Source organism: Lepidochelys olivacea (assembly GCF_965140295.1).
Source record: "Lepidochelys olivacea isolate rLepOli2 genome assembly, chromosome: 24".
NCBI classification, from domain to species: domain Eukaryota; kingdom Metazoa; phylum Chordata; order Testudines; family Cheloniidae; genus Lepidochelys; species Lepidochelys olivacea.
This window is the reverse complement of record NC_140434.1, coordinates 3678749-3704131: the sequence shown is the minus strand read 5'-3', so window position 1 is coordinate 3704131 and position 25383 is coordinate 3678749. Positions and strand designations below refer to the sequence as shown.

Genomic DNA, 25383 nt, shown 5'->3' with positions numbered 1-25383 from the left:
CGAAATGAGCATTGGGTTATTTCAACATCGACATCTGGACATTTCTACTCCATGTAAACGTCACCTTAGTTGACTCTATTTTCATCTTTTCTCTGCGGGCCAGGTGAACAGGCTGACCAAACAAAATGTCCCGAAAGTAGCTTTGCCTGTGTTTGCTTTCCACAGGGACGCTGGCAGACACACTGATTGGCAGTATAGTTCTGCTAGCTAACAAAAATATTGCACAGCTGTGGCTCCTATCACCCTAGCGTTAGAACACCTCCCACACGTAGATTAATTATCCCCACCAGACAGGGACTGCTTTGTCTCCTTTGTACATGCAACTCCCTTGGCATTAGTGAGGTTTGAACTTGAGATCTTCAGGCTCTGGTTCTTGAGATAAAGGCCTGGGCATACGCCTACTGACCTTGGTAAAGTGCTTTGAGATCTATTGCTGAGAAGTGCTAGATAAGAGCTATGTATTAGTAAGTCATCACAGTCAAATACACTCACACACAGCTGGGTACCTAACATAGGTTAGCTATTTCACAATAAAATTTGAATGGAGACCAGTTTCTGTCACTTTTACCACACTGTAGCTAGGTGAGGTCAACACTGCTGTCCTTGTGTGATCTCACCTAGCTATGTTGTAGGACGAGCTTCAGAGCATTGTCTCCATTAGGGTTTTATAGCACAGTAGCTAAATCCATGGTGTGTGGGTGGGTGTGTGGGAGACAAATTACACCTTTTTGGGGCAGTGAAGACATGGTCTAAGTCTGTTAGCCGGTAGTTATGCTCCATGGGCCAGCTGTAGCTGTGGGAAATATGACACACTTTGCCAGTGTCTCACCTAGCTCAGGTGGGAGTTGAGATGAAGTCATGTGCTCAAGGTGACAAAACTGAGATATCCCACGTTCCAGGCCAATGACTTGGCCACGGGACCGGCCTCTTGCAGTCTGGCCGAGATGGGCCTGAAATGGTGAAAGCGCCCCCTAGTGCTTCTAAAGGAGCTTTCTCGTCAGCTTCAGTTGACAAAGTGAAAAATCTAGAAGGGGGGGAAACCCAGGGGGTTGAGGAAGGCTGCAGTGAATTTGCAGGTCTCATGCAAACACAAACACACAATAATGACTTGTTAGCTGCACACGGACACAGACAATAGCATTTGGAAGGGCAGCTGATCAAAAAAAATAATAATTTTTTTCCCCTGTGCAAAACTTCGGTTTTCAATAGAAATTTGAAACTAAACAGTTTTGGCCAAACCCCGAAATATTGCAATTTGGAAATGCTGCGGCTTTGCCTGATGGGAGTCGTAGTTTGGATGCCTTAAATTCCAGGCTTCCTGGTCAGACTACAAATCCCCCCTTCATCAGAGAAGTCCCTGGCCATGGTGCATTATGGGAGATGTGGGCAGGTCAGGAAGCCTCACCCATAGAGAATGGAGACAGGAGGTAATTGACCTACAGTTCCCATGAAGCACCATGGGAACATTGCGAAATCCAAACAATTGAGTTTGCGGGCATTCAGTTTTTCAATGACAAATCAAAGTCTTCTGCACAAAGCAGCCACTTTCCCTGAAAAATTTTGGTTTAGTCAAAATCCCGGTTTCCCAGCAAAAACTGTTTTTCATGGAAAAAGTTTTGACCAGCCCTAATTAGAATGTTAATCTCCAAAAGACCGTTACTGGTAAACCGGCTCTTGATTAAGAGAACTATTTACAGACATGCTGCAGCCCAGATTCCAGCCCTGTGCACACAGACTGACTTCTGAGTGCCTCCTCCAAACTCTTCCCCCCTGCAACCTGTGCTCCTCCCGCCAAGCTCTGCGCCAGTTGCTACATCTTTCCTTGCAACCATTTTTGTTGCTGTTGTGTCCTTTGTGCCAGCGTTTGCTGATTTGCTGGGGCTGGAGGTTATTAGTACATAGCCCACTGCCGGGACATGGTCTGTACTGCTGGGCCATTGTAATCTGTTAGGTCTCCTAGCCATTCAAGTGTGCTGGCCTTTGTCCCCCTCTCCCGCTTGCCCATGTTATTGTGGTTGGTGGGGCACTGGCTTCCCCCCTCTTGCTGCCATCATTCTGTTGATCCTCCTACATCAGTCCCACTCACAGACTTTAAGTAGGGTGACTAGACAGCAAGTGTGAAAAATTGGAATGGGGTGGGGGGTAATAGGCACCTATATAAGACAAAGCCCCAAATATCGGGACTGTCCCTATAAAATCGGGACATCTGGTCACTCTAACTTTAAGGCAGGAGTGGCAGAAGCACCCTAAAAGTGTGGGGGGGGAGGGGCCACAGTCACCCAAACCGTGGCTCCCGCCCCCTGCTCACTCCTCTCCACCCCTCCGCCCATCACTCACCCTTAGGGCCGGTAAAAAGTGGGCAGGTATCGCCCTTGCACCTTTAAAAGTGTGGGGGGGGGCATGGCCCCCTGACCCCCTGTTCTGGTGCCCCTGCTCTAAAGCAGAAGGGACCATTATGATCCTAGTCTGACCTCCTGCCCATCGCAGGCCACAGAACCTCCCCCACCCTCTCCTGTAACAGACCCCTCACCGCCTGAGTCACTGAACTCCTCACAGCATGACTTAACAACTTCACCTTCCAGAGACGCTGCCATCCACACTAGATTAAACCTGCAAATGACCCGTGCCCCAGGCTGCAGAGGAAGGCGTAAAACCCACAGGGTCTCAGTCAATCTGACCTCAGGAAAATTCCTTCCTGACCCCAAATCTGGTGCTCAGTTGGACCCTGAGCATGTGGGCGAGACCCACCAGCCGGACACCTGGGAAAGAATTCTCTGTAGTAACTCCGGGGCCTCCCCGTCTAGTGTCCCATCTCCGGACATTGGAGATATTTGCGGCTACATGCCATTGTGGGCAGTCCCATCCTACCACCCCCTCCATAAACTTCTCAAACTCAGTCTTGAAGCCAGTTAGATTTTTTGCCCCCCCCCCCCCCCCGGCTCACCTTGGGAGGTTGTTCCAGACCCTCACTCCTCTGACGGTTAGAAACCTTCGCCTAATTTCAAGCCTAAACTTGCTGTTGTCTGAGGCTCTTTTACCCACTCCTGGTCCTGTCCGTGGCCCTGCAGCCCAGGCGTGCCAGCTGTTTGCAGCAACTCCACCCCCCCCCCCCCCGAGTCTGCAGACCCCTGCAGCGTGCACTGCTCTCACTTCCCTAGTTTCCTGTGGCTATTCGATGGTTGGACCCAACCTGCTCACCCGTGGGTAGCGGCCTCAGGTCTTCGGCTTCTTTATTGTAGCTGCTGCCTGCTTCGCTTGGCGTCTCCTCACAGCGGCTGTGTCCTCGGCCGGGCTGCAGCAGACGACCCCTCATGGGCTCTCCGGCCCATCGGTCCCTGTGCTGGGCCACTGGCTCGTCCCCGGGAGGGTGTGTGCTGGGAGGCGAGGAGGGGAGAGCAGGGGTGGCAGGTGTTGAAACCAGCCAAGCCAGGATGGAGCGGAGAGTGGCCTGGGAGCTGCCTCTGTCACCAAGACATTGGGCAGGGAAGGTTCAACGCGCCGACGCCCACAGGGGACCCACGGCACAGCAGGGTGGCCGGCAGAGGACCCAGAGGGGCCCCACAGCACAGAGTTCTGGTGCTGCCAGGTGAGACCAAGGGCCTAGGAGTAAACTTCCCTTGTAGCCATTGGGGGACCATGTTGGGACCCAACTGAGGCGATTTCAAAACTGCCATTGGGTCATGTCCCTGGGGGGCCCCAAGGGTGGGGAGCAGAGTGGGGGCAGGCATCCCGTCAGGATTTCAGGGAGTACTCCATGTTCCAAGACAGAGGGGGTCACCTCAGAGGCACAAACCCCCACACCAAACAGGAGAGCGAGAGATGACCCCCCGGCTCCTCCGGGAGCGAGAGGACTGGCAAAGGGTTGGTTGGGCAGGTGAGCGTAGGCCAGGCTAGCGTAGCATACAGGAAGAAGGGGGCAGGAACGGTCAGGAGCAGGGGCCATCGAGGTTGGGTTTGGGACTTGAAAGGGGGAAATCACTGGGGGGAGACGCTGCTCTGCCCTGCTGAGCTTGTGTGTAATGAGGCAAGCCACCGAAAACAGGAGGCAAGCTCCGGAGAGCCCGTCCCCACTCGTCACCCGTTGGTGAACGGGAATGGCGTCGGGCGGCTCCTACCCTGAAGCTAGCATGGCGCTGGCTGTGACTGTCACTGGGGTGTCTGGGCATTGCTGCTTCTCCCCTCCCCCTGCGAAAGCAGGTAAGGACCCAGCTTTCCCTGGTTGGCGCGGGATGCACAAAAGAAAGAGGGAAGCAAGGAGAGACCAAGTTCTCTTTTCTCAGCGCTGGAATCCCTGAGCATTTTGGTTCGCACATCAGAGGAAATAGCAGGGTCAAGAGACACTCCCTGATCAGCCCCCCGTTCCGAACACCCCACTATTCTCCGGCCAAGGGGGTGAAAGCAGCATCTGTCGCCATCCACCGCAGGTGCAGGAGCTCGCTGCTTCAGGAGAACAGGCCCAAAGAGCTCCAAACCCTACTGGGGTCCCACCCATCATGCAAAGGCCCATTGCCCGCTCCCACCATCAGAAAAAACCCACAGCGGTTGGTTGTAAATTTGCATACATTTCCTTATATTTACATGAAAATAGCACAAATCATCCGATGCTTTATTGGACAGACTAATCTAACCGGAGACTGAAGCCAGGGCAAAAGCAGACTTGGAAACACTTCAGCGGAGGGGGCTACTTCTCCACACACAGAAACCACTGTCGGATTTCCCAAGAGAGGCTCCTGCTCTGTTTTCAGTTATATTACAAGAAGGCCTGGAGTCGCCCACTGAGATGAGGGCCGAGGCTCTGCTCGACTAGACAGTCAATCCCCAGTGTCAATAGACAGGACAGACAGGAGAAAGGAAGCACAGCAATCCTCCAAGCACTAGACCAACGCTGCCTTCCCCCACCAGAGCTTTTCCCAGTTAGTGTGTGGGAGGTGGGTCCGGGATCACCGTGGGCTGCCCAACTCTCCCCATCTTGCATGTGTCACTAGAGAGCCTAACAATCCTGATCCCAGCTGCCCAACCAAATCCGGCAGCAGGTTTTCTTTTCCTCCCCCCCGGCCCCTGAAAGATTTTTGGGCTTTTGATGATTTCTCCTCTGAAGAGCTTCTCTGAACTTAAAGGGGAACTTTCCTGGAACACAGGGCCACTTTGTGCTGATCTTCCAGGTCCTTTAATGTCTGAGGGTTGCTTAGCAGCTCTCGGAGAGGGTTTCCATGGTGTGAGTGCTGTGAACAGCAGGGGGGTGGTACAGATGCCAAATCACAATTACCCCTTTGATGTAGTGACAGCAAGGCCAGGCGCCCAGTAACAGAACACCGTGGGGCTAGCTACCCCTCTCTAACACCCACACCTCTGCCATTCACCTCTACAGGGAACCACCATCCTGTGTAGCATCTTCAGGCCAATACAAGACACGCTCATTGTCCCTCCCGGTAATTCCCTCCTGCTAGACTGTGTCCTTCTCTTCCTTGGCCAAGTAGGGGTGTAAGGGGGAAAAGTAAGACCTTCCAGATCTCGGGGCACCCCACCCTAGACATTACCCCTATAAGTAAGCGGACACATGCTCCCTTTCAGTGACTGCAGTAACTTATTGAATTGCTCTGGGGGGCAGGAAGGGCTGGAAACAGACTCCCGACTCCGATTCTTTCTTGAGGTTGCTCATGGCAGGGCTCAGCTCTGACCTGCAGCTTGTGCCCCTCAGCTTGAGCTTCAGGGCCTTCCCCACGGCCAGGTTCTACCGCCCTGGCTCACTTTCAGTGGCACCTTGCTCCGAGCAATCCTAGCGATCCCAGCAGGTGAAGGCGAGAGTGGCAGAATCTAGCCCTGACTCTTTAACCCGGTCAGTTTGTCTCTCATTAATATCACTTCTGCCAAGTCACCCTCAGCTCCCCGGATCTTCCTCAACACCTTCCCGCCCCAGTCTCAGCCAGAATAGCCCTGGGAAGAGCCTGCTGCGAGCTTGATATTCTGTGCTGCTTTTCTGCCGGCTACGTGTGGCTTTGCCCCTGCGCCTTTCTGCCTTGTGGTATTTGGCATGCAGGGAAATTTTGCTTTTATTTCTTCCACAGGATCCAGAATGTTTTGCGGCAAACTGCAATCTGACTGCCCTTTACTCAGTCAATCCCCAGTACCCTCAGTCAGTCACTAATTCAGACACCCTCCTACCTTCCTCTCCCCCCCTATAGTTCCCCTCCCTGCAAGGCACAGCACCATCTGTTCCTATTTCTACTTTAGAAAACTTCCCTTCCTCCAAGGATCACAAAGAGAACAGGCCCCTGGATCCAATGTCTCAGTCACATGTACATCGACCTTGCAGGGCTAGCATTATCAAACGGAATAGATAAATAAATACATGGTGCATCCAAGTCCCTCACAGCCCACAGCCCTGCAGCATCACACAGCCAGAAGGATGCCTCCATCCCGGGGGAGCCCATTTTCCGACGTTGCTTCTCCACAGTCATGCAGCTAGCGGGCCAGGCTCAGACGTGAGCGGTTTCCTTCTTGGCACGGGCCATTTTGCACCGTGGCACGTGCCCTCTCACCACCCTCCGCTCCTCAGTGGATGGCGGGATTCTGCCCCTGCTGGAGGCCAGTGCACCAACCATGGAAACACAGGCTCCTGTTCCCTCCCAGAGTCTGCTCCTCCGCCTTCACTCAGGTTCCTCCTTCCCAAAACAGTTGCTGAGGGCTTCACACACGAGGTTCTGAAACAACGCGGGGGTGGGGAAGCGTCGCAAGGCGGGCTCCGGAGCTGGAGAAGGTGTCTTCTTCCATTGGGGTTTGTGGGTGGAACTGAGACCGTTCAGCTACAGAGTTTGAGTGGGGCACACGGTGCACTTCAAAGCCCTTGGTAAGCTCTGATACGCCACCACATCTGGTTCCTGGGGGGAAAGAGAGAAGGGCTCAGCACCTGGCCAGCATGCCTCCCCCACCCCACCGCCTCTGTATCCTAAAGCATCGGCATGAAATGACTGATCAGACGGGCCCAGATTCTCAGCTGGTGCAAAACAGCACCTCTCCCCAGAGCTACACTGAGGTACAGCAGCTGATGACCTTGCCCCTCGCAGTACGCCTATTCCTACGCTCCCAGAAGTGGCTCTTTTTATTGTTCTCTTTCTCGTCCCCACTCAGAGGTGCTGGAACCACTGCCACACCCCCTGGTTTGAAGTGGTTTCCGTCATGTACATGGTTTACAGTTTGGTTCAATGGCTCTCAGCACCCCAACAATACAAATTGTTCCAGCCCCCCTGGCCCCATCCCAGCCTGCCTGTGAAGGAGATGGGGTGATCAGCCAGGTGGGACGGGAGGGTCTGTACTCTTCTCTCCCTCCATCCGTCTCTCTGCAGTCGGTGGAAGGTGCTGGGGCTCAGCACCTCTGAAATCCAGGCTCTGCTGGCCAGGTTTTCAAGAGCTCCCCACACTCAGCCAGACCCATTGTCCTCAGCAAGCGAGGAGGGGAGTCTCCATTATTTTCAAGAAGTGAGGAGACGTTTCCATTTTCCCAACGGGAGATGCCAAGTGCTGAGCTCTCTTGAAAATCCAGCACCTCCCGCTGGGACCCAACACTTGCCCCATTCCAGGACACAGGCCGCTTCTGAAATTTGGGTCAAAGCAAAGGCCTTGTCCATCTTCAGTGCTGCAGCGATTTGAGGAAAGGACTGATTTGCAACCAGTTCAGTTAAATGGGTGCTAGCTCCCTGTGTGGACGCTCGTAATCTGATTTGAATCTGGTTTGTGAATGAGTTCGTTCGTCAGTTCCTCATCCCATTCAGCTAAATCGACAAACTGGATTTAAAATGAATTAAGAGCATCCACTCAGGGGCTTGCATTGGTTTAACTAAATCAGTTTTTCAAGCAGTTTAAATTAAGCCACTGTGACTTTGGTTACAGACAAGGCCAGCCCCTTGAGATGTGGCCCTTTGGAGGAGACAGTGTGGCCTAGCGGATAGAGCATTGGGCTGGGACTCAGGAGATCTCGGTTTTATCCCTGACTCTGCCTCTGGCCTGCTTGGCAAGTCACTGACTCGCTCTGTGCCTCAGTTTTCCCATCAGTGAAATGGGCATAAGGATCCTGACCTCCTTTCTAAAGTGCATTGAGACCTATGGACGAGAAACGCTCTGGAACAGCTCGGCACTATGTTATTATTCCCAAAATGTCCAGTTCTGGGTAAACAGCAGCAGCTGTGGGAGAGCATCTCAACTCCTGGATGCTTTATCTGAATCCAGCCTACGCTCCAAACCTTTCCAGATCCTCCCATCCCCCAAGCTGTCCCTTGGCCACGTCTTTAAACACATGGACAGAAAGCAGCGTCTCCCTCACCTGGGGGCCTATGTGACCTCCTCGGATGTATTCTCGGGGGTCCTTTGGAGCTGGTCGTAGATTGTGGTGATTAAAGGCTCTTTCTGTGGGCTCCGCTCTGTGTTATTTTCCAGGTGACGTAGGGCCTGAAACAAAAGCAGACACGTTTGTTATGGGGAGGACTTTGCAAGCCATTTTCTCAGCAGATGAATTTGGTAAAAATTCTCCTCCAAAATCAGCAAGGGTTGAACGTGCCAGAGCACAGACTTCTACCACCTGAACTAGCAGAGCAACTCCATTACCTGGTAACAGTTGTAGGTTGTTATCCTCTAGGCAGACCAGAGCGGGACATGACACACAGTGCTGTTACCCTTGCAGCAGTGGACATGGCTTAATCTCACACCTCCAAACTCAAACCTCTACGCTAAATGAGGAAACCCTGGTAGGAACATTGTTTGTATGAAGTGTTTGGTCCTCAGTCCTTGCAATGGTTTGATCTGTCTGTGAAGACCCCACCATGGGTCATCAGCAGGGATAAACCCAGCACCTTCAGCCTCAAGAAGCACAAACCACATCAGCTTGGGCTAAAGGAGCGACACTGTTAACCAATAGCAGTAGTAGGTTGTTATCCTCTGCATACCAGTCACTAGAGGGAGACGTGGCACAGTTGGGCAGCGGGGTTCCCATTCACACAACACTGTCTTGGTGCAGCATGCCAACCGGTGGCTGCACCAGTGCATTCTGGGATCCTGGAGGCACGGATCCCATAGTGCCTTATACTTCTGCTGTCAGCAAAGACCACTGGGTAGCTTCCACCCTGCTTTGCGAGACAGGATGCATCTGAACCCTTGGGACTCCTGGCCTCTCCATCAGTGTATAGACAAAGATGTGGGGGGGGGGAAGGGGCTCTTCACATTGCCCACATGTGCAGTGCCTGCCTGAAGGGCTCCTCCATGTGCAAACACAGGCAGATGGCCGGCTGGCCTGCTCCCCTCCTTACACCTAAGCAAGGAGCAATAAACAGGACAGTGCGGATGTGGTGTAGGACGACACACTGCAGGCTCCTAGGGTCACTCTTCACCGCACAGCACAGCCGGGTTAGCCTCGCCCGGCTCTGAGCAGCCACCCTGCAAAGCCCTGCCCATCTTACTGAGTCTTCACTGGTGCTTGCACTCCCCCACCCACCCCGCTAGGACTTCTGGGGGCAGATCCCCCGGCTCTTAGCATTGCCGTGCGCCCAGTCGCTCTGATTCTTTCCCAGTGGTTTGTGGGAGAACTTGTCCGTCCTGCTGGGCATGTAGGGGATTGTGGGAAGGCACTGGAGGGCTAGGTGGGCCGTAGCCTGCAGCCATGCCGCAAAGCGGGTGGGGGACCGGCCTGAGTGAAAGCAACACCCTGGCTCTAACCCACCCCCCGTGGAGCCAGCAGCGCAGGTTTGAAAGCACCACTGAACTCAGGAGAGAGGGTTGTGTGTGGACGGGAGGGAGACAGGGGCAGCCCAAATAAGAGCCAAACAAGAGACATACAAGGGTACCCCCAGCGAGGTACAAAGGTGCAAACGTACACACCCAGGGGAGATCACACTTCCAAAGGGAAGAGAAGAGACATACACACCGCAGAGAGAGCAACCCCCTTCCAGAAAGGACACATGCACCCATTAGAAAGACAGCCCCGGCCCCCAGAATGGAGCAACACACAGAGAAGCTCTACGCACACCCGAATGACAGCTACAGCCCCAGAGGAGATGCACAAACCAGACAGGGGAACGGTGTGCAGCACACAGGAGCATCACGCACACACACAACCCAGCCGAGAGAGAAGTCATGCAGATGCTTACGCACGCCTCCCCGGGTGCAGAGCCTGATGCTCCCCAGAGGAGACACACACACCCACACCCAGCAAAGAGCAGCCACACCCAGACAGAAGAGCGACACAATGGACAGAAAGGAGCAATGCACGTGTCAAAGAGAGAAAGAGCCCACCCGCTACTCCCTCTCCTCCTTGGGCCAGGCAGCTCGTGATTGACAGAAGTGATCATTTCTGCTGGGCAAAACAGCAGAACCTGGTGGCCGTAGCAAGAGGATGTAACTTCCTGGAGCTGCCACAAGAAGGAAGTTTAAAGAGGACGTCAGAATCCCTTCCCCTAGAGAGATCACAGTCCAAACACACAAAGGGCGAGGCATCTAGAGGGAGGATCTCTTTCCTACAGCCCTGCCTGCTGCATCACTTATTGCTAATGTCTAATGAAAGAGCCCCGGCCATCCCTCTGCACAAGGCAGTGCTTGGTGGGGAAGGCTGCTGGATAACCTCAACTCAGAGCACTCACCTGGTCATTACCTTCTGGGGGACTCCTCAAGATCTCAGTGTACTGTGGGTCAGACGGACTTTCTTCCACTGGGCCCGTGGGGGTGGCAGCTAAGGAAAGAGCATGAGGTTAAGAGAGAAGCGAGAAAAACCAAGTTCCAAGCAGCCCGGAGCGTCGGGATCTTTGCCACTTGCGCCTCACATCTCTCGTGAGCTGAGCCCTGCACAGATCCAAATCCACAGAGCCACCCCCACAAAATCACGGGCAGGGAATCATGCGAGTCCTTCTCCAGAGAAGACACAATCAGGCATGTTTGATGCTAAGATGCTGAATCCTGGGTACATTTGGATCATAATGAAAAAGGGGTTAAGGCCTTGAATATGACGGGCATTGGGCCTATTCTCCCCGTGGCCAACTCTCATGAGTTTATCATGAGCCTCGCGGTAGTTGGTATGTTTCTTTAAGCCGCAGCTCCTGGAGTCATGTGATTACGGGAGAGTCTCTGCGCTCATTCAAAAAAAAAAAAAAAGCCAGATTCTAGCCTCCTTTGCAGAAGAGAGTTCAGATCAGAGCCCTGCACAGGACTATTATTTAATCCTGCTATTACGGCAGCGCATCCTGCGGGATCCCAGTCCTGCTGCAGGGCTCTAGTTCAGACATCACAGCAGAGTCCAGCCCTGGTGCAAGCGATGGGCTGGAAAGGGCTTTCCTTACCTGGGTCAGCTGACTTCTCGTTGTTCATCCGCCAACACCAGACCGCAGTCCCAAGGCTTAGCACTAACAGGAAGAAAGTCAGCACAATGTACCCTGGCTTCGAGAAGGACGCGTCTGCATCTGGAATGGCAGAGGCTGGAGGTTAGCGGCATCCCGCCAGGGCTTGGGGGTAATGAAGAGCCAGGGCTTAACGTCCCCTAGCCATCAGGCCGCAGCTGAAACAGATGCCGCCGCTCATGGGGCCTGAGCTGAAAGGGAACCTTCAGTGGCTGTGGGACAGACCCATGGTGAGAAGGGGACTTCAGACTCTACGCCCAGCAAGGCCATTTGCTCCCAGTCATGGGGGTGTTATTTGTTCACATGGGGCCCCTCTGAAGAGTAACCAGACCCAACAATGACTGAGCTGGATACAAACCAACGACCCGTTTGATACCCAAATCCCCTGAGGAACGCAGTCCCTTTCTACGCTGTGTAGCAAACGGGGCAGTGTTTCTTAGGCAACTCCTCATGCCCCTCATTAGATCTGCGTCTCCCATCCCCATAGCCTCTGGGCAGCATAAGCGAACGTAGCATCAGGACACCGCAGTGAGGTAGAGCGGCGGGATCGTCCCTCATTTCTACAGACAGGGAAACTGAGGCATGGGGGGGAAGTGGCTGGACCAAGGCCACCTAGCAGGTTAATGGCCGAGCTGGGAATAAAAGTGAGGTCTCTCGAGTCCCAAGCTGGTGACCTAACCACTAGACCGCACTCTCTCCCTGAACCAAAGCATCAAGTGTTGCCATCAACACAGAGACAGGCCACAAGCCCCTCACCTCCACTGCGGCAGATGCTCTGCAGGTCGAAGGAGACGATCTTCTGATCCACGGGGTTGCTGACCGTGCAGGTGTAGGTGGCATTCCGGGAGCTGGGCAGCACAGACAGCTGGAGCGTCCTGCCATCAGGGGAGAGCTGGTGCCGAGCCGGATCCAGCTCTTGGACTGGGTTCCCTTTCCCCCAGGAGATGCTCACATTTCCCTTCCCCGAGCCCTGGCATTGCAGCGTGACGTTGCACCCCTCCAGCGTGCTGGCGAGCAGCTGACTCCGGATCCGGGGCTGCGGCACGGGCTCTGTGTTGAAAGACAAGCGACATTCAGAGGAATCGGATCCGCTCCGGTCACCGTGACAGCTGATCCCTGCTGCTCGGAGCCCCGACACCCCGTTCACCCCGACCCCGACCCAGGGCAGGTTGGAAGTTCCAGAAGGGAAGAATGTGACTGAGCGCGCCCTTAGTGAGGCAGAAATTCCTCGGAATGCAGGAGTTCTGAGTGTAGCTAAACAGCACGGTCCAGGAGACGGGCCACCTTAGAGCTGGTCTACAGGAGAAGGTGAGGTTGACCCTGTTTTATCCATACAGTAAAACCCCCACCAGGCACACGCCATAATCTTGGAGCTGAATCTCTCTGCAGGACTCTGTATTACCAGCCCCCAACCTTGAAAAAAAATCACGAGTCAAGCCCTCAAGCAAGGAAGATGATTTTTAAGCCAGAGGGTTTTGAAGCCAAACCACACACTTTCCTTGCCTTTGGCGTCACTCCCGTCACCATTTCTAGCTTCTCTCTGCAACCAGGATGAGAAATATTTTTTAGAAAGGAAAGCTGAGATTCTCATGCAGTCTCTTGATTCCAGCAGCTGGGGCTTTAAGAGCCATGCCAGCGAGGGTGAGAATTGCGGTAACATTGTTTGACAGCACTGGCTTTCCTGTGCTCAACGTTGGGAGGGGGAGTCATTGGAGGGGGGTGGTAGCTGTGGGGGGAGGGGAGAGGCTGGAAGTGGTGGGTGTGGCTGAAGCTTTGACTTTGAGCATCCTGGGTAAAATTAAGGCACATGCAGGGAGCTAGGACTGGGGTTATATGCTGCTTAAAACCTTTATTGAACCTTAATAGGTGCATAGACCCCGTGCTGGCCCCTCTGCACAGGGGAGAATTTCACCCCAGGTGCACAAAATCATTTGGCAGTGTGGCCTAGTGGATCGAGCACTGAACTGGGGCTCAGAAGACTTGGGGTCTATTCCTGATTCTGCCCCTCTCCTGCTGGGTGACCTAAGGTGTGTCCCTGCCCTGTGCCTCAGTTTCCCCATCTGCAAAATGGGGGTAATGCTACTGACCTCTATTGTAAATTGCTTTGAGATCTACAAATGGAAAGAGTGAGGGATTACTGTTACTATCAGAGCTTCAGGCACTGTGTACTCCTGGAAACGCCGTTAAATAGCGATTTGTCAGCACTTACCATAGACCGTGAGGAGAAAGGCCTGATCCTCCACAGTTGCTGGTACGATCTTAACCCGGGCCTCATAAACTCCGCTATCGCCCAGCTCCAGAGCCTTGATCCTCAGCGAGGTCTCGTACATTTCTAGCCTCTGCTGAAATCTGTCGCTGGGATCCGGTCGCTCAAACTTCTCCCCATTGAACTCAGCCAGCTGGATCGTCGCACCTGTCCCAGCCTTAAAGCTCCATTCGATTTTTTTCACTTTTTTCCCGGGGGATAGATCCACAGACAGCACGACCGATCCTCCCAGAGTCCCATTCACCAGGTGGCGGGGAGTCGGTGCTTGGGCAACCAGGATATCTAAGAAAGAGGGCAAGGCAGAAATGTTACAGCCTTCTAGCGTGTCACAAGATAAACAGAAAAGCAGCAGAAAGGAGGCAAATCGAAGCAGGGTTTTTAGTTTGCTAAATTTCCCTTCCAGGCTGCATCTCTGTGTGCTCTCAGTAGCTCATCAGGTTATGTCTAGGCTGCAGCTCAGGGGTGCATTTGCAGCAGACAGACATGCCCACCCTAGCTCTAATCTAGCTAGCTCAGGTACTGGCTAGCTACCTGTGTACTCAGTGTCCCGGGGGGCTTGCACAGCCTACGGTGCTGCGGCTTCCCTGCTATTGATGCATGAGCAAGCAAGATTAAAGTGGATCCGTCTACACCTGCCACAATCACACACCCTGAGGGCAGCATAGACACAAGCTGAGAGGGAAGGGAAACGCCTCTGTGACACGTGGCTAGAAAGGGTTAAACATCCGGCCAAATAAATAACCATCATAAGATATGTGGGGAAATAATGTTTGTGGTTTTGTGTACTTACATATGTATGAGTAGGGTGGACAATGTTAATCAGGTTTCAGAGGAGCAGCCGTGTTAGTCTGTATTCACAACAAGAAAAGGAGGACGTGTGGCACCTTAGAGACTAACCAATTTATTTGAGCATAAGCTTTCGTGAGCTACAGCTCACTTCATCGGCTGCATACTGTGGAAAGTGTAGAAGATCTTTTTATATACACACAAAGCATGAAAAAATACCTCCTCCCACCCCACTCTCCTGCTGGTAATAGCTTATCTAAAGTGATCACTCTCCTTACAATGTGTATGATAATCAAGTTGGGCCATTTCCAGCACAAATCCAGGTTTTCTCACACACACCCCCCCACACACAAACCCACTCTCCTGCTGGTAATAGCTTATCTAAAGTGACCACTCTCCTTACAATATGTATGATAATCAAGGTGGGCCATTTCCAGCACATATCCAGGGTTTAAGAAGAACATCTGAGGGTGGGGGGTGTGTGTGTTAATCAGCAGTCCCTGTCTACACTGTATTCTGATAATTCAGAGATCAAAAGAACATCCTGTCATGTAAATGAATTGTAAACAAGGGATATCTCAGTATTCATCTCTCTTTGAAATGTACTGTGAATCTGAGGAAGTGAGCTGTAGCTCACGAAAGCTTATGCTCTAATAAATTGGTTAGTCTCTAAGGTGCCACAAGTCCTCCTTTTCTTTTTGCGAATACAGACTAACACGGCTGCTACTCTGAAACCTGTGAATGGTGGAGGAACAAGCAAATGGCCTTATGTTAATTCTATAGCTAAGTACCGGTGATAGACCTCCTTCAAAGTCTTCCTAATTCCCTTTTGTTCCCTGAGGAATTCCAACTTGTCAAAAGACATGAAATTGTATAAAAGATCTTTGGGTCATGATTCTGTCATCTCACATCTGCTTAGGCGTCTCATCAGGGAAAGTCTGAGTTGCAAGAGTGAGGTCCCAGTTATGCTGGTACACCCGGAATATGAGATTTGGACATTGAACTATGACCTATGACCTATTTCTGAAGGAACTCTTTGCCCCTACAAAGCTCACTAGCTCTGCTCTGAATCTCAACCTCAGTGAACCGAACTCATGTCTTTGTAAATATTGATCTTTTAACCATATCCTCTCTCTTTTTTTTAATAAATTTTAGTTTCGTATAAATAAGAACTGGCTGTAGTATGTATTTGGGTAAGATCTGGAACATTCGTTAACCTGGGAGGTGACGTGTCCAATCCTTCAGGATTGGGAGAACCTTTTCTTTTAAATGATGAAATAAGATTGACAGAATTTTTCATCATATTTGATGTGGGTACCTGGATGGCAGCCTGAGACCGGATCACTTGAAGGGAACTGTGTTGTTTGGACTTCTGAGTAACCAGTGAGGTAATAAAGAAGCTGTTTTATGCTGGCTTGGTGAATCTAAGTATTGGATTATCCACCAGCTTTAGGGGGGTTGTCTGCCCCATTCTTTGCAGTTCACCCTAATTGAGGGACCACAGCTGGGCCCCCCCAGGACTCCGGTCACAATCACACACCCTGAGGGCAGCGTAGACACACGCGGAGAAGGAAGGGAAACGCCTCCCTGTGCAGAGGGCTTGCACAAGGCATGCTGCACCACTTGAGTTCTCAGCATAGGGTTTCAGAGCGTGCTAAGTGGCACTTATGCCTTCTGTAGTGGCCCTTTGCATGGGGTACATTCACTCTTCACGAGTTTTGCCTGAGCCTGCAAATTGTTATCAGGTGAATAGTCACATAGGCCACAAAGATATTTAAGCTCCTGACTGCCCTATAGAAGTTTGATGGCATTTAGACTTCTATGATCTAGACCATAGAACTTGGACTGTGAGCTCCTTGGGGCACGGACTGTCTTCGTTCTGCATTTGTCCGGCCCCTAACACAGCAGAATCCTGGTCCAGGAGTGGAGCTGCCAGATAATAATTACAGCCCCATTGAGATCAAGGGCTTGCAGGGCTAGAGCCACAAGTGGAGACCATTTGGTCAGGGTAATGCATTTCCCCAGATCCAGCCTCCCGTTTGCAGGAAGACGTTCCTGTTGACAAGGAAACCGGCGAAGATTCTGAGCTCAGCTGTTTCTTTTTAGCCCACGTTCATCAGAACCGCTTTGGTCGAGAAGAATTGAAGCAGGAATCTCATCAGAACAACAGCCCCTGAGATTTTGGGAAGGGTTCCCCATAAACATGGCCACATCACCTTGCTTTCTTCGTTTGCCCTAGTAGATTGACAGCAGCGAAGCAGCTGGTAAGCTGAGACCCCCTGCTGAATAATAGCTCAGGGAGTGTGTCTACACGGCCATCATGCACCATTAAGATACATTTTAGTTCATGCTGGTCTGGTTGTGTGATCCTCTGCGAAAGCCTAGCCCTGAAAGCACCTTGGAGGGAGGGGAAATGAATGTTCTATATTTTGTTTCTATAACAACAAATGCCAGCCTCATTAAAAGCCAACTAAAGCCTGCTGAGAAATCTGATATTTCTTTGGGATTAGGCCATGGGATCCCCCCCCGCACACCATCTGGTGCATTTTCAAACTGTGTTGACGCAGGCACGTGTGTGCAGTGCAGGGGAGTTTCACCCTGGGTGAAGAATGATAGCGGGCCAGCTCAGATGTCTTTGCGGAGGCAAAGCCTTCCTTGGACTCAGCTGGGGCATAGGTCCACATGGTGTAGATTAGCTTCACTTTATTGAAGTGAATAGGAGCCCCCAATACCCAGAGGATATCCATCAGCATTGCTCCATTGATTGCTATGGGAATAGTCTGATTTACAACAGCAGCAAATTTGGCCCTGGGTAAACAATAGCCAACACCTTTCACCCTTTAGGATCCCAAAGGGGTTTGCAAACTGGATTGGCTAGCTCCTCCAAGCTATACTCTAGCTCAGCCAGGAGTTATAAGATGGAGGCAGGAGGCACTGGGTGAGGTTCCCAGGCTGTGCTCTGCAGGTCAGACTCCATGTCAGAATGGTCCCTTATGGGGTTAACAAAAACCATCTATAGAAAGGGATCATTTCACCCACCACCAAAATGCAGCCACCTCTGGGGTAGAAGAGGGCAGCTGTTTAATACCACACCTCCAATCTGATTTTAAAAGCTGACCAGGTCTGTTCTCATCCAGTCCTGGATGGAAGGGAAGGTGCTGTAGGCTGTTGGCCTATTGCCCCAGCTCAGGAAAGGCTCCCACCAGAACCAGAGCCCTCTGCTCTTTCAGCCTTTATAGGCATCAGGTGCACATCAGGTAGTCACCTGGCCCCTTCCCAGCTGGGGGTGATCATGCCGACCCCCAGGCCCAACGCCTGTTACCAAGAATCGAGGGAAAAGGGGAAGGGGAAACAGGGAGGGGGGAAGACCAAGGGGTAGGGGGGTGCAATGGGATGTGGCATTCATTGCAAGGGTCGCCCCAGTGGTTAGGGAAGCAGCTATGACACAGGATGCCAGGCTTCCTGTTTCAGAGTAACAGCCGTGTTAGTCTGTATTCGCAGAAAGAAAAGGAGGACTTGTGGCACCTTAGAGACTAACCAATTTATTTGAGCATAAGCTTTCGTAAGCTACAGCTCACATTTAGGCTCAGATCTTCAGAGGTATTTAGGTGCCTAACTCTCACTGAAATCACAGGTGTCTAAATACCTTTGACAACATGGGCCTACATTGCTCTGTGCCTCAGTTTCCCCATCTGTAAAATGAGGTAAGTAGCACTGCCCTGCTTCACAGCGGTTTGGTGAGGACAAATCCATTAATGATTTTGAGGTGCCCAGATATTAAGGTGATGGGGGGCCAGGAAAGTACTTATGATTTACAGTTTTAACCCTGGTGCCCTGACTAAATTCCAGCTTGGCTACAGTCTTGTTTCACATCCTCTTGTATAATGTTGCTGGGTGCTGTTAAACAGCTGCCCTACCCCACCCCAGAGGTGGGCAAAATGATCTCCGGCTTTAACGTGTTAAATCTTTGGGATGAAAGGTGCCATGTTACTGAATTTAAACCTAGTCCCACAAGCCATGATTTCCCTTCTCCCGTCGCCAGAGTGGATGTGGAGAAGAAACAGCTGTGCCTGTGTATTAAAGAAGATTAAATACCAACATCAGAGAGTTTACTTCCTATAAACCTTCCCGCAGCCCACATTACAAGCTGCCTCTTTGCATTGCTTTGTACACAGCTCTGCATAAGAAGTGCTCAGCATCCGTGGGGCTTTTGTTATGCTGATCCTATTTGTCTGATTTCAGAGTAGCAGCCCTGTTAGTCTGTATTCGCAAAAAGAACAGGAGGACTTGTGGCACCTTAGAGACTAACCCATTTATTTGAGCATGAGCTTTCGTGAGCTAGAAAGCTCATGCTCAAATAAATGGGTTAGTCTCTAAGGTGCCACAAGTCCTCCTTTTCTTTTTGCTATTTGTCTGAGGCGTCCTTTGATTTTCTTTTTTTTTAAATCTGTGCTTTAAAACTCTTGTGGCTTTCCTGTGATTTAGCTCCTCTTGCATGTCACCTGTGTCAGGCTAGCAGGTTTACAGTAATTGTACAGTGCCTGGTGGTTAGGGTGCTAACCTGTAATGTCTGGTCCTGACTCAGGAAAGTCACTAAGCACGTGCTAAAGGGTCAGATTTTCTCCAGAGCTCAGGGCCAGATGTCCCAGCGCTCAGCACTTACAACTGGGGCTGGACTCTCCAGAGGGCACAGCGCGCCCTGGAGAGCCAAGGTACGTAACTGACCATCTAGCCTGATTTGTGAGTGCTGAGACCTTTTGAAAATCCTGGTCTCTGGATAAAATCCAAGTCCCACACACAGATCCCATTGACTTGAACGGGGACCTGGGTTTCACCCACGGCACTTCCCTGAACGGGGGCCTTTGTCAGCGGTCAACAGGCAGCACAAAGCGAGTTGGCTTTGGCTGGGGGCCATTTGCCATGAACCCCCACCCAGGAAGGTAGACGAGGCCCCAAAATCCTACTTCAAGTTAATTTGCCTCATCAGTATTTCCAGACTCTTGGGACAGTTCCACAACTTGAAAGCTCTGACAGCCGACCTGCACCTGCCTGTATCAGGTACTTCTGTGGCCCCAGGTGTGTTTCCTTTGATGTTTCCACAACAAACAAACAAAAAAAACATGTATTAACCACCTAGGCCCAGCTGGGGCTCAACTAACCGTGTCTACCCAACACACATGAACACACCAGGCCTAGCTACATGCATGCTACTTCTCTGGCTGGCTTCTACAACGCAGAGCTCAGTAAACACCATGCTTTACTTGGTGGCTTTACTCGAAGGCTTGCAAACTATGTAATAGGATACTGCTCTATTCCTGGATGCAGCAGCCCCTGCAACGGTAGCACCTGAGTGCCTCACATTTTTAATTTATTTATTCTCACAACATCCCTCTGAGGTAGGGGAGGGTTGGTACCCCTGTTTTACATATGGGGAAACTGAGGCACGGATAGACTAAGCCTCACACAGGAAGGTTGTGGCCGAGCAGGGAATTGGCTCTCCGAGGTCAAACACAATTTGACTGGGGAAAATTGGGTGAAATCCTCGGTCTTGTGGCCAGACTAGATGATCAAAATGCACCTTTTTGGCCTTAAAATATATGAATGAAAGTTTCAGGCTAGGGTGCTAACCACTGGACCATCCTTCCTCATCTCTGGAATACTTGGCTTTATTAATGCTTCCAACTGTATTTAATTTTAGGGATGTTCATCAAGATCTCAGCAAAACTCTGCACATACTAGCAACTGGTACAGCCACATACATTAGCGGCTTGGCGCAGAACCACCCAAAATTTTTCCCATTGTCCTCATCTGTTGTCAGGCCAGTTTACCAGAGGCCAGTAGCTCGGCTGATGTGTGGGGCTTGCCATGATCCTGACTTGTTCTTTAGAAAAGGCAACCGTTCCATAGCCACATATTTGGTCTCAGCTGTTCTGTTTCCGTTTGCTGCTTCTGCACCATTGTTCAGGGTAGTTTTAGGAAATGATGGGTTGGAAAGCCACCATGGCTGGGTGACTTTGCTACAATGAAATAATTTCCTGAGTTTGTCAGCGTGGTGCGATTTTTATCCTGTTTACCCAGAAGTTGTTTGGAACAGGTTAATCTTGGTAAATCCCTGGTCTCAAACTGCGAAAAGCTGGCTGCTCGTGGGGGAAGAGTGGATCATAACAGAAAGGTCTACGAGTTGAAGGGGAGAAGCATAAATGCTATGGTGCCACAGGAAACTTTAAGATAGATAGATAGATCAGATGGCAGGATAGATAAATAGATGGGAAAGACCACTGAATAATGATGAGAGATAGAGATAGATGTAGGATGTTGTCAAGGTTCCTTCCCCACTCTGAACTCTAGGGTACAGATGTGGGGACCTGCATGAAAAACCCCCTAAGCTTATTTTTACCAGCTTAGGTTAAAACTTCCCCAAGGCACAACCTATTTTACCTTTTGCCCTTGGACATTATTGCTGCCACCACCAAGCATCTAACAAATATATAACAGGGAAAGAGCCCGCTTGGAGATGTCTTTCCCCCCAAAATCCTCCCCAAACCTTACACCCCCTTTCCTGGGGAAGGCTTGATAAAAATCCTCACCAATTTGCATAGGTGAACACAGACCCAAACCTTTGGATCTTAAGAACAATAAAAAAGCAATCAGTTTCTTAAAAGAAGAATTTTAATAGAAGAAAAAGTAAAAAGAATCACCTCTGTAAAATCAGGATGGTAAATACCTTACGGGGTAATTAGATTCAAAACATAGAGAATCCCTCTAGGCAAAACCTTAAGTTACAAAAAGACACAAAAACAGGAATCTACATTCCATTCAGCACAGCTTATTTTAACAAAACAGCCATTTAAACAAAACAGAATCTAACACATCTCTAGCTAGATTACTTACTAAATTCTAAGACTCTATTCCTGTTCTGTTCCCTGCAAAACATCACACAGACAGAAAGAATCTTTGTCCCCCCCCCCCCCAGCTTTGAAAGTATCTTGTCTCCTCATTGGTCATTTGGGTCAGGTACCAGCGAGGTTATCCTAGCTTCTTAACCCTTTACAGATGAAAGGGTTTTTCCTCCGGCCAGGAGGGATTTTAAAGGTATTTACCCTTCCTTTTATATTTATGACAGATGTAGTTAAGAATTATCACTGATTTGAAGCAAGTGATCATGGTGTATTTTGTACGTGGATCAGTCCAATTTCGGTCTAATCAAATCACAGCAGGGACGTGCAGTTGTTGAGAGATATTTTGGATCTGCGTTTGTTCAGTGCTAACCCATTTTTGGTGGCAGCTCATCGTTACACCAGACCTTTGTCCTACACAATTGTGCAGACAGAGGAGAACAAAGAGAGCAATCGGGAAGAGCTACATCATGAGAAATGTCCTTTCATCTTCCTTATCTGCACGGCAGAATCATGAACCTGGGGGTTGAGACAAGCATCCTTTCTTTAAAAAAATGGTGACATTATGTTTTGCAGCAGCGTATTTTGTAAAAACAGCAAGTTTTAGGAACAAGATCTCTCTGCTGCTCTGTCTCTGCTATTAAATGGTTTCTCTAGAACTGTGGCTTTGGTGAGAATTATTAGATCTGTGGATTAGCAAAGTGAGAATTAACGGAGGTTCTTCTGTCTTGCTCTACATAAGAGCCCAAGCTCTCAGCTGATATAAAATGGCAAAGCTGCACTGGGTTCAGTGGGTCTACAGCAGTTTACACCAGCTGGGCACCTGGCCCGTAACGTTCATGAGCTGTTGATAAAAATCAGATGATAAATTTGCAGAGACTAACCTCCTTTCTTCAGACACCTGAAAATCAACAACCTAAGGAAGAAATCCCGATTGTCAGCATCCTTTATTTCTTCGGTGATACAGTTATAAATTCTTAAAAAAAACCAACACCACACAATCAACTGGATTAGATAACACTCTGGAAAATATCTAGCAACAAATCTGCAGTGGGTGAAAATAAATTGGTCTAGAGAACTGTTACACCTCTATTAATATATCTTTGATATTCCACTCGCATTAATTTAACATGCAATAACTATCCAATCTGAAAAAATGCATAGAAAGCTGCCATAAATGCATTGAAAACAATTTACTATGGGGAAAAATATACCAGCTGGTTCTCCCTTCAGTCTCCTGCTCTTTGCTATACTTTCTGACATTATAGTATTCCTTTGTCCTTGTGCCAGACTCTGCCCTGTGTGCGTAGAATTTAAACCAGTTCTGGTTCACCTACCTGGAGAAAGGCTGATCAGCGTCACTAGCAATAAAGGGAGAGAGGGTTTTTTGCTGGACACCTCCATGTCTTCACCACTCTCTGGGTGTCTCCGCTGATCCTGATAGCAGAAGCAGATGCTGGGAGATGGGGAGGAGCAACACTGCATCATGGCACACCCTCTAGGGGTCTGTGTATCCAGGAGCTTAGCACCATTATTAATTAACTGATTATCCATTGGTACACGAGAGAGTATGCAGGGCACAGGTCAGTGTGTACAAAAAATCATAACTGCTTCTCTGACGGCTGGATTTGCAACATGGCCCTTCTGCCAGGCTGTTGAGTGCTTGCTTATACCCAAGTATTGATGTCCTGGCTCGTTACGGAATCTTACATCAGGACAATTAAATCGTCACCTCCCCAGATTCAAATCCCCCTTGGGCTAGGGGCATTCCTAGGACATTGTCTCCAAATCTAAGGTCTGGCCTGTGCACGGGTTTAACTATGTCTGTGTGTCGATCAGCCCTAAACAAGGATCCACAGGGAAACCCCAAGAATGAAGGAACCCAGGGCTCGATCCTGGGCAGTGCTGAGAACCTTCAGCTCACATTGACGTCAATGGGAGCGAAAGACTCTGACCCTGAAAGGGGTCTCGCCCCCGATCTCCCATGGGACCTGGGAGGAGCTGGACGAAAGGACTTTGTAGGAAGAACTGAGAATCCTGCAGGATCCTGGGATGACTGAAGACAAAGGCCAAAGATCCAGGGCCGCTGTCGCTGTGAAGTCATTTGCCGCAGCGCAATGGTCTCACCACCCTTCTAAGCTGGTGGCGCTTTACACCCACTTTACAGAGGTCTAAAGAAGGGCACAAGACACAGGGTGGCAGAGACCTGGGCCCACCGAGGCCCCGCAGCCTCCAAGCCTGAGGGGAGCCAAGAGATCTCCACACTGATTGAGTGCGACTGACTAAATCAATTCCACTGGGGGCTGAAAAAGCCCTCTGGGCAGCTGCGGGAGAGAACAGGGTGGTCCTGTGAAAAGAATCACGTTCCAGAGAAGGGAAATATCCCCCTGTTGGGCTCGTCTATGTACCTGGCTTGCTGTTCTGAGGCACAGAATGGGGACATCCGAAATCCTCTGGAGGGAGGTGGCTGGGACGCCTGTTACCAAGTATTATCATCAGCAACAAAAAGGGATCTTGAGCCACAGACAATTGAAGTAGGGCCTGGCCCAGGGCAGCCGATGGAATTGCTCCCCACGACAGGTGCAAGAGTCACTGGGGTTTGCATCAGCCCCTTCTACTGAAGCCATCTGGCTGCTCTGCCATCTGGCTGGCAATCTGGGCTGGCTTATTCGACTCCCAGGGAAGTCAATAGAGGGTCTTTCCCTGAGAGTCGGCTCCCTTCAATCAATGGGAGTCTTTCCATGGGCTGAGGCACTTAACTTAGCCAGTTTTCAGCACCTAGCGATCCCAGGGTATGCATGCACCTGTGGCCAGGCCCCAAACCTGGTTCCCTGATGCGCTTGGGAGCTGCCGTCTCTGAGAGCCGGGTGTCTCATGTGAACGATCAGCGTCTCCATTGACCTCCGTGCACCCAGGCCGATTTACACGAGCTGTGGATCCGGCCCAACGCCTCTCCCAAGCAATGGTCAGTGGGATGTGCTCTAGATGCCTGCAGCGGACTGGAACTGAAACGCTAGTTTCCAACCGCCTCGTCTGTGGGGAAGTAGAGGGCAGACAAGCTACTTTGAGAACAGAGAAGTATTTGCAACCAGCGCTTTTATTATAGACTTGTTCAGGGAGCCAAATTCTGCCTACAGACATGTAGTCCAGCCAGCAACCCTGTGCAGTCCAGGCCAAGACTCAGTGGGGCCACAATCGGCAGGACACACTGTGAGCTGGGGGGCCAGAGGGAACCACAGGGTCTGACTGGGTCAGAATCTCCTTTATATTCATCACAGACTGGCCCTGTGTCTTCTCTACACGGAGGATGCCATTCCCATTAACTCTTAGGAGCGTTGCAAATTTGTATCTGCAAGGAGCACTCTGCCCAAACTCTCCTGCTTAGACAAAGCATCAGGCCCAGCTTTTACCAAAGGAGGTTGCTGGCTGCTGAAGCCATGGAGGGAGGCAAGCACCAAAAACAGGATGGCCACATGCGGGCATCACCCAGATGATATTCAGACCTATGGAACAATACTGGATGAACGAGCCCACTGGTCTGATGTGATCCAGCAACACTGCCAGTAAATAGGACAATAATGAAAAGGAGGGGGTCACAGCACGACCAAACACTGGACTAGATAGAACCATCAGTATTAACAAGAGGTTGGGGGGGAAGGGTGTCCAATGGATAAGGCAGTAGGCAATGAGACCCAGATCCTTAAAATCAACAGCAGTTAGGTGCCTACGTACCTTGGAGGATCTGACCCTGAGTCAGGGCTCCTGGGTTCGAATCCTGATTCTGCCAATGATTTGTGAGCCAGTTGCTTTGCCTCATTTTCCCTATGAAAGGGGGACACTAAACAGGGCTGGTTGAAAGTTTTCCTTCTACTCCTCTTTTTTTGCTGGAATTTGGGTTTTCGACTCCATGTAAATTTTGGCAGAAAGCATCTGCCATCCTAGAAACGTTTTTCATCAGAGCCCCGAGAAACTCAAAGAACAAATATTTTCCCAGTCCAGGACCACACGTATTTCAGGCTCCAACAAAAAATGTCTCCGTTTTCTGCTGAAAAGGATTTCCGCC

The 25383-nt window shown here is 50.6% G+C and overlaps 1 protein-coding gene across 1 annotated transcript; it reads right to left on the bottom strand.

Moving 5' to 3' along the window:
• Positions 1-4542: 4542 nt before the first annotated feature.
• Positions 4543-25230, bottom strand: LOC311512545 (SLAM family member 8-like). The gene is made up of 8 exons (XM_084613810.1): positions 25053-25230; positions 22658-24353; positions 13582-13920; positions 12129-12422; positions 11316-11435; positions 10623-10711; positions 8318-8442; positions 4543-6878 (listed from the first exon to the last, which is right to left on the bottom strand). The coding sequence occupies exons 2-7, from the start codon at positions 22872-22874 to the stop codon at positions 8326-8328; spliced, it is 1176 nt and encodes a 391-aa protein (XP_084469936.1). The 5' UTR covers positions 22875-24353; positions 25053-25230; the 3' UTR covers positions 4543-6878; positions 8318-8325.
• Positions 25231-25383: the final 153 nt, after the last annotated feature.